The sequence below is a fragment of the Echiichthys vipera genome (assembly GCF_963691815.1).
Source record: "Echiichthys vipera genome assembly, chromosome: 22".
In the NCBI taxonomy this organism is placed as follows: Eukaryota; Metazoa; Chordata; class Actinopteri; order Perciformes; family Trachinidae; genus Echiichthys; species Echiichthys vipera.
Window position 1 is genome coordinate 20,277,180 of NC_139847.1, and position 12,607 is coordinate 20,289,786.

Here is a 12,607-nt window from a genome sequence, read left to right on the forward strand (position 1 = left end):
TGCAATCATTGCCTCAGATCAAAGGCATATAGCATACTGTCTCTCTTCTAAGGCCCAGAATGCATAAAAGGAAACGTTATGTTTTCTGATTTAGCTAATTGACATATAGTGCAAAGGCAAGCTGATAAATCTGGTCAAACTTGCTCTTTTTAAAGCCACCAAACAGGCACGTCTGAGTTCAGTTCAGTTGGTTTTACATCAGAGGGTGAGAGGAAACAGTGAGGCTATTCTCAGGGCCTGTGATTATTGTGAGACTTTTGAGTTCATTCACTCATTACCATGTAGCAGCCGATGTAGTGAATTTCTTACCTGGAATGAAAATAGACCTTTTCTCTGTGGATTGTGCACAACTTTTGCACCGACATGACTCTGCAAAGGTACTCAGAAGGCTGCTTTCTTGAATAACTTTAATAAAGAATATTTAACATTATCATGCATACAATGTATTCAGAGGTTAAAGCAAGAAATGATTTGTGAGGGAGGAAATTTTTCCAGTGGATATTCCTGAAATCAGGACTAGTGCTCGAGGAGCCCTGTACGTTTTCAACCATTTTTAGAAATGAACAGAGCAAATAAAGAAAAAATTGAAAACATAACCATTTCTCAGTCAATTGCTGACAATTTAAAGAAAGAATAAATGAATTAGCGATGTGGGATCATTTCTAAATCAACCCAAGCATGGTTTTCTTCTTTATGCATTCTGTAAAAAGGGTTTTCATATGGGCGCGTAATGGAAAACATATATGCAGATACTGTTAGATACTGTCACTGTCTGTGACAGGTGTATCATACAGTCTGGATCTACTTGTGAATAGAACAACACTATGTTATGTAAACCAAGAAAAAGTTAGTAAATGAAGGCCTATGGAAAGTTAATGTTATTTAACTTTCCATCTTCTTTACTGTTTTGACAAAAACGTCTTAACTCAAGGGCCACATTTCTTCAAGAGCATTCAAAGTTGAATATGTAGAATCCTTAAAAAAGCTATATATAAAAAAATAAATAATGCATCCACGGGGCGTTTTGAGGGGTACAGAATGAAAGTATTGCTTATCCATAAAAATATATATTTAGACTGAATTGATATTTTAAAATGTTTGACAGTGACTTTCTTCTGTTGCTGGTTGCCTGTTGTTGGGTGCAGCTACTGTAGGCTGGCACTGGGTTTAAATGGAGTTTGCCAATCCTGCAGCTGCTTCAGAGCCTCAGTGAAGGGGGTGTTATTTGTCCCAGCAGCTGAGTGAGCGGAGACGGGCAACAACCAGAGTCAATATAGGCCGAGCATTCACTCCATGGACTGAGAGAAAGGAGAGAAACGCCATTCAAACGCACGCCCACATGGCTACGCTTCTCCTTGATCGCTAACATCAGTTTCATCTTTACTTAGCTGGAACGGCTAATGCTAACACTAACTGTCAAAATCCTCTGCCATACTGTTTTTTATGGTGTGATTTGCTGGAGGGGATGGGTTCAAACAGACTGAGCTCCTGTAGCTACTGGGCCGGGTCTGACCAACCTAGCAACCCCACTGCTGGAGTTATTTTCTGTTGTTGCAACTACGATCTTGAGACACTAGATGGCAGTGTTCTTCTCATTCTACAGATTCAACCTTTACATAATGACAACTTACAAACCCGCTGATGAAGGTCATGAGATGTAGCTGAAAGCTCCAAAAGTATATTATGTAGACCTGGAGTTAATCTTTTCTAAAATAACTGTTTCAGTGTCCTAGCATACTATTTTGCTACTCCCCCGTGTGTAAAATGGTAGTTTGTGACCTGGCCTCAGACCTGTTCCTCCTGCCCCTCCCACATCCATGAGTGACAGTTGTCCATCACAACACGTCCCCTCCTCCTCTCCTGTCCATCATATTAAAGCCCCATTCCCCCTTTGTGCTCTCAGTTACCCCCACATGATCCCCACTTCCTTACCCACTGGGATGGAGTGCAGTACCTACGGTAAGACAATGATTTCATCGCTCTTCAGTCAGCATCAGGAGGAGTTCAAATTCAGTCTTGATTGTTGTGATTTGTCATATTCTCTGCTAAATGTGGACCTGGATACTATGACAACTTACCATAACCACCTGTTTGAGTATTTACAATATGAACTGTAAACACTTGATGCTCTTTGAACACGATGAGTTTGAAGGATATGTTAAGAGTTTATTCATGGATTGGAGAACAAATAGCTTCTGCTCTGAAGCATGTGTTGTATAAACAGATAATGGTTTATGGCTTTAATCATATGTATTGATATGTGATTCTACACAGCCACATCTTTATATTGTGTTAGTAGCCTTTTATTACCTGTTTATGCACATAAAGCTCTATATAAATATGTTCCAAACTCACTACCGATCATTCCTGACTTTGGAAATGACTAAATCTCTCCAGAGCTTTCAGCCTCATTTCCTGGCCTTCATCATTGGATGTAATTGGGTCAGTTGTCCTGAAGAGTGAAGATATATTTCTAAATAAATAAATTGGCTTGACTTTAACTCTTTAATGTCCTCCGACAAAAGAAAAAAAAAAAGCAATGTATTTTTTCCTTTGCATTTTTGTCATTTCCTTTGGGCAGTAATAACACAATCAACAGTTCTCTCTTCTTGAATGAGAACCCAGTGTTTTTTAAAATATAGGCCCTTTATTAAATGGTTGAGATGGTATATGTACTGTTATGCCTGTAGTGATACTGTATGCAAGTATGTCAACATATTTCAATTTGAAATATTTCAATTCTCTTATCTAACTTCTATATACACTATGTTTATATCTCACACTCTTATTGTCACTTCAATTTACCCCCCTAAAAAATGTCAATTTGTCACCATGGAATTAGTATTACCAGTACTAGTATTATTTCCACATATTATTATTCTATGGCTGCAATTACAGTTAACATTTCCGTAATGGGGATAAATCATGCTGATAAATATTTATATATAAATGATTAACACCAGTGAATAAATGATAATTCAACATTCTGGTCACGCTTGTTTTTAGACAAAAAAATAATACATTCATACTTAAATTATTTCATCATATATATAACTTAATGACATTATCAACAATGAATGATAAGAAGTTTCTTAAAATTCCTTATGACAAATATTTGTCATAAATGTCAATTTTAATGAAACTTTCACCATAAAAAGGACAATTCAACCGTTTGGCAGAGCATGTTTAGAAAATCATTGAATCCTTATTTCATTTTTTCTTTCCTATTTAGTTGCATTTATCTGTTCAGTACGACTTCTGAATCTATAATGTCGACAAAATATGCTTCATTTTGAAAATTCACCACATATAGCCCTTGTGACTATTATGGTATACTGTATAACTCAAACTGTATATGTCATCATTATGAATGCAGAGTTAATCAGTGTATAATTGTGAACATTTCTATATTTGTCTGGTTCTATAAAATGATATTGATGACTTAGAAATACAATGGGCGTGAATGGATCTCCATCGGTTTATGTAATACATAGTAAATAAGAAACTATTCATGCCATCATTGTGAGCCTGCTGATCACTGAGAAATATCAAATCAAAAAGAATAACACTCGATGAGAAAACAGGAGTTATAGTTGTAAACATATGAAAAATATTGTCTTATTTTGGTCTAATTAGTTTATGGTGTGGAAATGAAATGAGCTGTTCCATGTTGGGTCCTTCTGTTGTATCGTTGTCCCAGAGCTGGATACCCTGGAGGTCCCTCCTCTTACCCCGACCAGTAAGGAGGTCCTCAGCCAGGCGGTGAAGGCCAGTTTCACTGGATTTGCCCAGGAGAGAATCAACCATCTCTTCCCACAGGGTACAGCCTGAGTCACAGGTCAACATCTCAGTACAGGAGCTTCTGCAGTACATTCAGAGCTGTAGATTGATCCATATTTGCGTATGTGCAGATCCTACCTTGTGGTCTGAATGGGAGGTGAACTACTGGCTGGACTGGTGCCAGGCTGAGTTTGGTCTCCACTGCCTGGGTTCAGACCTGAGAGGCCTGCAGGGCAGTGAACTGTGTGGCCTGGAAAGAGAGGCTTTCCTAGGCCTCATGTCTGACTGCATCGCAGGAGAGATCCTGTGGGAGCATCTGGAGACCATGAGGAGAGGTAAAGGCAGTTTTCAAACAGAAATGCCCTGCAATAGCTTTGCACCTTAAAAATCACCCCAGGGTCTTTTTTGGCACTTATATACATCAAATAAGCCATCAAGACTTTTTGTATCCGTGTAGTGTGTGTGTGTGTGCTACACGATTGAAGGAGTTAGGATGTCAAGGGGGTTTGGTTTATTTTATTTTAATGTAAAGCACTTTGCTGATTTTATTTTATTTGATTCACAGTACTGCCCCGAGCTAATCCGTGTTAGCCACGTCCGGCTGTTAGCAACTCTCCTGGATTTCTCAGTTAACACAAAAAAAATGTCTCGATGGCTTATTTGATGTATGCAAGTGCAAAAAATGACCATGGAATGATTTTGAGCCACAATTCCACTGAGCTATAGTCCATACTGCTCATAGTTTTCTTTCAGTTATACTTAATTTAAAAACAGCCATATTCAAATGCAGTCTTAGAAGAGTTTACTGTGTGCATTTAAACAATGATGGACAGCAGCACAGGGAACCTCAACCCTGGAGACAGGAAATCTATAGTTTTCAGTCCATCTGGAGCTCCCATACAGATCTTTCTAATGATGGGGCTTATGTTAAAATGTTAAACATTAAAACATTTCATTGTACATAGAGTGCATCCGGAAAGTATTCACAGTGTTTCAGTTTTTCCACTTTTTATTACGTTACAGCCTTATTCCAAATTGTATTAAATTAATCTCTGTCCTCAAAATTCTACACATAATGCCCCATTATGACCACGTGAAATAAGTTTTCTTGAGAGTTTTGAAAATGTATTCAAATTAAAAAACAAAGAAATCACATTTACGTGAGTATTCACAGTCTTTAACATGAAGCTCAAAATTGAGCTCAGGTGCATCCTGTTTCCACTGATCATCCTTCATGATCATGATTTGGAAAGGCACACACCTGTCTATATAAGGTCCCACAGTTGACTGCATGTCAGAGCGCAAACACCAAGCATGAAGTCAAAGGAATTGTCTGTAGACCTCAGAGACAAAATTGTCTCGAGGTACAAATCTGGGGAAGGATACAGAAAAATATCTGCTGCTTTGAATGTCCCAATGAGCACAGTGGCCTCCATCATTCGTAAATGGAAGAAGTTTGGAACCACCAGGACTCTTCCTAGAGCTGGCCAGCCGTCTAAATTGAGCAATCGGGGGAGAAGGGCGTTGGTCAGGGAAGTGACCAAGAACCCGATGGTCACTCTGTCAGAGCTCCAGCGTTCCTCCGTGGAGAGAGGAGAACCTTACAGAAGAACAACCATCTCTGCAGCAATCCACCAATCAGGCCTGTATGGCAGAGTGGCCAGGCGAAAGCCACACCTTAGTAAAAGGCACAAGGCAGTTCATCTGGAATTTGCCAAAAGGCACCTGAAGGACTCTCATACCATGAGAAACAAAATGATCTGGTCTGATGAGACAAAGATTGAACTCTTGGGTGTGAATGCCAGGCGTCATGTTTGGAGGAAACCAGGCACTGCTCATCACGAGGCCAATACCATCCCTACAGTCAAGCATGGGGGTGGCAGCATCATGCTTTGGGGAGGTTTTTCAGCAGCAGGAACTGGCAGACTAGTAAGGATAGAGGGAGAGATGAATGCAGCAATGTACAGAGACATCCTGGATGAAAACCTGCTCCAGAGTGCTCTTGACCTCAGACTAGGGCGACGGTTCATTTTTCACCAGGACAACGACCCCAAGCACACAGCCAAGATCTCAAAGAAGTGGCTTCAGGACCACTCTGTGAATGTCCTGGAGTGGCCCAGCCAGAGCCCAGACTTGAATCCCATTGAACATCTCTGGAGAGATCTGAAAATGGCTGTGCACAGACGTCTCCCATCCAACCTGATAGAGCTTGAGAGGTACTGCAAAGAAGAGTGGGCAAAACTGCCTATAGAGAGGTGTACCAAGCTTGTGGCATCATATTCAAAAAGACTTGAGGCTGCCAAAGGTGGTTCTACAAAGTATTAAGCAAAGGCTGTGAATACTTATGTAAATGTGATTTCTTTGTTTTTTTAATTTGAATACATTTTCAAAACTCTCAAGAAAACTTATTTCACGTGGTCATAATGGGGCATTATGTGTAGAATTTTGCAGACAGAGATTAATTTAATACAATTTGGAATAAGGCTGTTACGCAATAAAATGTGGAAGAAGTGAAACACTGTGAATTTCCGGATGCACTGTATGACATGTTTGTTTGGCACGATCAAAAGATGATGTGTACTTATATATAAGAAACATGTCACATTCATATATTTATATTAAAACGTGTCAGAAATTATACATTAATATGAATCGAACATATTAGTAACCAAGATAAATTGGCAATTTTGGAAAAAAAACAAAAAACAACATTTTAATTTACACAACATTGATGATAGACTAACTGGCCTATACAGTAGGTAAGGTACTATCTCACGGGTCCACTGTGCCTTCCACATGTATATTTAACATTAAACATGATGAATAAATATTTGAATTTGTAAAAATCTATAACTTGTATAGTTTAGTATTGTATGCACCATTATTGTAGGCCCTGTTCAATATGTGACATAGTCTATCCCTATGCCCAGTATATATGTTAACAGTAATGTAGATACCGTATATAGGCCTACATGTGTGTTGACTTCCTCTTTCTTTGACAGTGATCATTGAATAATAACACAATATTTTTCTGGTGTTTAAACTTGATTCTCCAGAAAATGAATATGACTGCAGTTCTTCATTATCCACATGCACAATACCATCTTACTGCCAGTTTCCAAACAACAGAGGTAATAATGTCTCCTTCAACATTGGGCTATTGTAATTGCCATATTTACCACCACAATCATTACATGAAACTATCAAAACACTGTTACTTGTTATAATAACATTCTGTTTAGTTACAATGATCTCTTTCCTCAGAAAACTACTCCACCTGTGTTCAAGAGCATTCAGACAAACATTACCACGTTCAGTATCATCCCGTTGAGAGGACAGACCTTCACACCCTGCACCCTGTGACTGTACAGCATCAGGACTACTATCACATCAAAACTGAAGATCCCAGCAGGAACATGGGCTCTGCTGCTCTGCTACGTGAAAGAGAAGGGAGCAGAGGTGAAAACTAACTTTAGACTTTTAACCTTATGTATGACAGCAAGTTAATACAGTGGTGCTTACTGTATGTTCTACTACTCTAGTCCTGAACCTGTCTGGACTCATGTTTAACGATGAGCCTTTAAAAAAAATGTTCTTTCTGTGGTCACCTGAATCAGAACTCAATTACCTCCTGTCATATTTGCCATGCAGATAGTTTAAGATGTTCCTCCCTGTGTGTGCTGGTCAAAAGCAAAATTGCATTTACCTCAGCCACAGCAGTTTTATTGGAACTACTTCCTACCAAAACAATTCTGCCTTAAAATGATTCTAAATAATCCCCATTAATGTTTGAAGATGCTTTAATCAATAATGTCAACAATGGATCAAATGTCAATGTGTAATGTGAAACAAGTGAGTTGTTTGAAGCCTCTTTTAGCTCATTGTTTTGGCCCACACATTTCTGTCCCCATTTCCAGCAGTAGGCAGCTGTTTTCGGCGGAAAAACCTCCAATAATTCTGTCCTCTACCTGCTCAGCATCAAACAGAAATACAGTAGATAGAGACCTGCTGGTGAACAACGTTAGCAGCTAAAGAGACATAGTTTGAGTTGGTAGAGACCAGCACAGAGCTAAAAGAAAAAATATATATAATATGATATAATATTAGCCCTATCAGGTGTGGGTTTTTTTTTAGCCCTGAAAGTTGTATAATTCCTCAAATTTGGTCTATGGCAGGAATGGCATAGTCCTGTGAGTCCATCCTGATCTCTGAGCTCCATTGTATTTTACTCTCAGATCAGTCTGGTAACGTACAACGGAGAAAATTTGGAGCAAACTTTGCCAAGCGACCGAATCAATCAGCGTTGGTTTTGAGGTGGTTTTGAGTGATGAAACGAGAAGAGACTGTTCAGTGTAAACAACATGGAGGCTTCCACAGATGAGATGAGCAGCTATGGAGCAATCTGCTCACTAACTCTTTGTTCTCTGGATCCTTCTGTTGAATATGGACCGGGCTCCTGAAATTGGGCCTTTGATCTGTAAATTCACGTTACACAAACGAATAATATCCTTTACCCACATGTTTACCTTCTGAGCTTTGCCTCCACGCTGTTAGTACGTCATACGCTTCGTTGATCCAATTGGTTGATTTCAGTGGCAGCTGCTGGGCTTTCGAGGAGGGGAAGCTCATTTTTCCGGCCATCATCATAAATGTGTTTGTTTATTTATTTGTAAATTCTTCCCTTCGTTCCTTCTCAAGAAAATGATCTGTGACCTTGTCGTACCAACTAGGCGTCTTTTCCAGGGACTTGACCAGTGTTCTCTCAATGGGCAGCAGAGCTAGGCTGCTTAAACGGCCTTGGCCCAGCTGGAGCTGCTGCGCCAGGCTACTGTGAAGTGTGACCGCCTGTGAGTGTGAGTGTGAGTGATCGTGACGGGGGGAGAAGCTCCACAGCTGCCACTGCTCATTGGGAGAAGAAACCTCAGAGTGACAGAACAGAGTCTCCAAACACAACGCTAGTTGTTTTTAACAAAGACAAAGTCTCTGGGGATCGGTACAGTCTCCGAATCAGTTCAGAACAATGGAATGAAAAACTTGAATGAAAATGCTCCGCTGGATGTTTATTCTTCAAGAACGCTGATTTGCTCATTTAGCTACCAATCAGCTGATCCAATCATCATGCAGAAGCCGAGCATCCGGACCAGCCCACTGCCCCATAGACCCCCAGAGACGCTGAGCGTCTGATGGGCGGGACAACGCCCAGCATTTATCCAATGAGCGTCTAGTTTGGCTGCAGTGGAACAACCCGCTCTACACTTCCCAGCTGAGCGTCCGACTGTGTAAGGAGCTGTGGAGCTGTGGGGATGAATGAGAAGGAAGTTGCTCCAGTTACCTGTGATAAGGAGCTGATTCTGAACTAAAGATGAAGGCTTTCTTGCGTATTTAGTCAATGAGATGTACACACAGCAGTACATATTTCACCATTTTCTTTTGTGACATTTTTGGGGAAGCTGAGCTTGCAGTCTTAGAGCAATCACCACTGGTTGATTTGAACCATAGGTTGGTGATAGACAGATGGTTTATCTTACAGCACTCAGTATTTTCGCACCAGAGTTCCCAGATGGATATGCTGAGAAAATGACAATCATGCGAATCAATCCATCTGGCAGAGTCAGGTTATGCTGTTGCCACCAATATGACCACCAGAAGGGGTTTTGCATCATCACCTGAGAGTCCTCCATCCTCCATCCTAATTAAGCTGCCTTTTCTCCTGTGCTTCTCCTGCCCTGGACTTGCAGAGACAGATTCGGAAGTGGAGGTCACTCACAGTGATGACTCTGACATTGTGGCCTCTTTGTCTTGGACTGCTCCACTCCAGAACATAGAGCCAGTGATGGAAGAGACCATGTCTGAAGATGTCTTCACTTTACCACACACACACAGGAGCTTTAAAGAGTATGTAGGCAACAAAACAGATCTGGGCAGAGCTGTGATACCAGCAGCTATCCTCGCTGGTTACACTGGTGAGTGAAGTTTTTGTAGCTCATATGGATTCATCAGTTGTAAATCTGTGCAGCAGGTCTCAATCTATTCTTCCCACTATGTTTCAATAGGAAGTGGTCCCATTCAGCTGTGGCAGTTTCTGCTGGAGCTTCTCACAGACCGCAGCTGTCAGTCATGTATAAGCTGGACAGGAGATGGGTGGGAGTTCAAGTTGACGGACCCTGATGAGGTAAGGCCTGTAGGTTTCAGCAAAGGGGACATTAAACACCAGGTACCATATTCACAAACATCTTAATATTAAAAGTATCTCCTAACTTGCCATGTTAGAAGTAACTTTTAAAAAATAGTGTCCTCCATTTAGGTCCAATAGTATAACAAAATGTTTTAGCATTAAAAGAAGCTCCGAAATCAGTAAAAAAGTTAGTTGTCAAGAGAGTCAAATCAAACAATCACAAACGATCCTTAAATGTCTGCTGTCAGTAATCTGCCTCGTAATCACCTCAACAGGTTAGAAAACTTTAATGATCGTGAGCTTTTAAAAAAGTATCACTTCTTTTTTTGTATTTTGAAGTTATCCCCCCTATTCTGTCCTTCCTTTCATTAGTTGTTTGCACCTCTCTCTATCACCGTGGTTATTGTAGTCTGATCAGTACGGCTCTTCCAACATGGATACCTGCTAATTGTTAACGAGCTGTCAGACATGTGAGAGGCTGATAATTATCTGCACAGACACTGGACTGGTCTGCAGCTGATGTTTACCTGTGTGAATTGTGCCATGAGTTACACATTTTTTTTGCAAGAAAAGAAAGTCAAGGCATTAGGGTGTAAAAATTTGTAGACTAGTTAGAAGGACTACTCACCCCAAAGATCCGTAAGTGATGTGTGTGTGTATTTTGTATTGTTATTCAAACAAAGGGTTTTGCTCGTTCTTTCGCTTGCTGGTTGATAAAAAGAATCGCTGGTGATGTATATTGTGAGAGACGAGATGTAGAGTTAGCTGAGTGCTTTCACACAACAAAGGTCGTACTATGACAAACCTATGACGTAGTGTGACTTTTTTTTATTAAATCAAAATTATTTTTTTTGCCTGTTTTTCAAGTTTTTTATTATACACAACAGACAGGAAACAGCAGCAAAGAGCCACTTTCTTGTCACCCAACAGTGACGACCATACAAAATTGTCTTTTAATTTTTAGGAGGAAGGCATGACTTGGTGCCTTCATTGGTTTAATTGGTTAGGTTTAGGCATGAGGAGTAGAATTGTTTAAGGTTAGGGCAAGAATATCTGGGTAAGCCAATCAGAAACAGGGTAGGGAAAAATAGAGGCAGAGTAAGAAAAAAGGCCATACTAGGAAAAGAAGCTGCTACATGGGCAACAGATGTGTGCATGACTTAACTCTTTTTTCACACCATACTCATCTATTTTAAATTTCTCTATGCATGAGGTGAACCAAAAGGTGAATACTACATAGAACTTAGAAAAAAAATAAGTGCTATCTGCAAAGTGAACAGGCAACGGGGTCAACTCCACCCTTTCTCTGAGCTTCAGTCTTCTCCCAGTTCTTTAGCAAAAGTTGGTCTCAGCAGCTTTGTGAAGAGGTTTTAAAAGACACTTTAGTGAGGAACTTTAGTGCTGTTTAAAAGTCCTGCTGCCCCTCCATTTTTTTTAATCTATGATCAAGCCTAATTAGTTAATGGGCTAGCTTTACAAGTTTGTGGTTTTTAATGTTGTAAAATCAATAAATCCATCTAATTCTCTGTGACTCTAGTGACTTGTGTTATCATTTAACAATGCTCAAACATTAAAATTGCCACGTTATATTGTTCATCATCATTATTATTTGCCGTCAAAGTAATGAGGTCTGCTTATGAGCTCTGGAGTTAAGGTGTAGCTCTGTCTCCAGGTGGCCCTGCTGTGGGGTAAGAGGAAGAACAAACCCAAGATGAACTATGAAAAGCTAAGTCGCGGTCTACGATACTACTACGACAAAAACATCATCCGCAAGACGGCCGGCAAACGCTACGTCTACCGCTTTGTCTGCAACCTGCAAGGCCTGCTGGGATATGAGCCTGGGGAGCTGCATGCCATGTTGGATATCAGTAACAAGACTCACTCATGACCTCAACAAACTATACTTCAGTCCATTACGTTTCCTATCTATTAAAACTGAACTCAGAAGCTCAGAGGGTAGTGTGTGTGTGTGTGTGTGTGTGTGTGTGTGTGTGTGTGTGTGTGTGTGTGTGTGTGTGTGTGTGTGTGTGTGTGTGTGTGTGTGTGTGTGTGTGTGTGTGTGTGTGTGTGCTGCGGTTGTCTGCTAATAAAGGTTCTGAGCATTAATGGGAGAAATGTAGCACTTTATCTTGACTGTAATGACTGTGCAACAATAAAACTCACAGCAAAGTCATTTCCATTATTTATTACTCTGTGAATAGATTGAATAGTTTGGTTTATCAATATACTATACATATGGTAACCTTTTATTTCAAAAAGTAACCTGCAGAATCCATGAACAGACCTACACGTTTGCATGAGTGCTCCTAAAAGACTATTGTTTTTTATGTGTTAGCCCATTTACAGTAGTGAAGGTAAACATGTAAACTTAAAGGTAGTGCATGCGTTGGTGCCGCCCCTTGAGTTGGGAAGGTCCATTTATTGTGCCCAGACCCTACGTCAAGATAGATGTGGGTTGGGATTTCCAGGCTAGTATTAATTGACCCCAATGACCAACGGCTTGTAACGTACCTTAAAAAATGTGATTTTCCCCAGCTTTCCCAGTTGGCTGTAACAGCCTGTGGACATTTATGTTAAGGGGTGCTAAGGACACATTTTCCAGGAAAATCAAAAGGATGTTATGTTTTGCATGCTCCCTAGTCAGTTGTCTCT

The 12,607-nt window shown here is 40.3% G+C and overlaps 1 protein-coding gene across 1 annotated transcript; it reads left to right on the plus strand.

Moving 5' to 3' along the window:
* Positions 1-363: 363 nt before the first annotated feature.
* Positions 364-11,843, plus strand: LOC310964234 (protein c-ets-2-A-like; the record flags this gene model as incomplete). Its single annotated transcript, XM_083937292.1, has 8 exons — positions 364-377; positions 1,904-1,959; positions 3,701-3,820; positions 3,912-4,115; positions 7,045-7,239; positions 9,519-9,743; positions 9,834-9,952; positions 11,628-11,843. The coding sequence occupies 8 exons, from the start codon at positions 364-366 to the stop codon at positions 11,841-11,843; spliced, it is 1,149 nt and encodes a 382-aa protein (XP_083793418.1).
* Between the last annotated feature and the right edge of the window lie 764 nt (positions 11,844-12,607).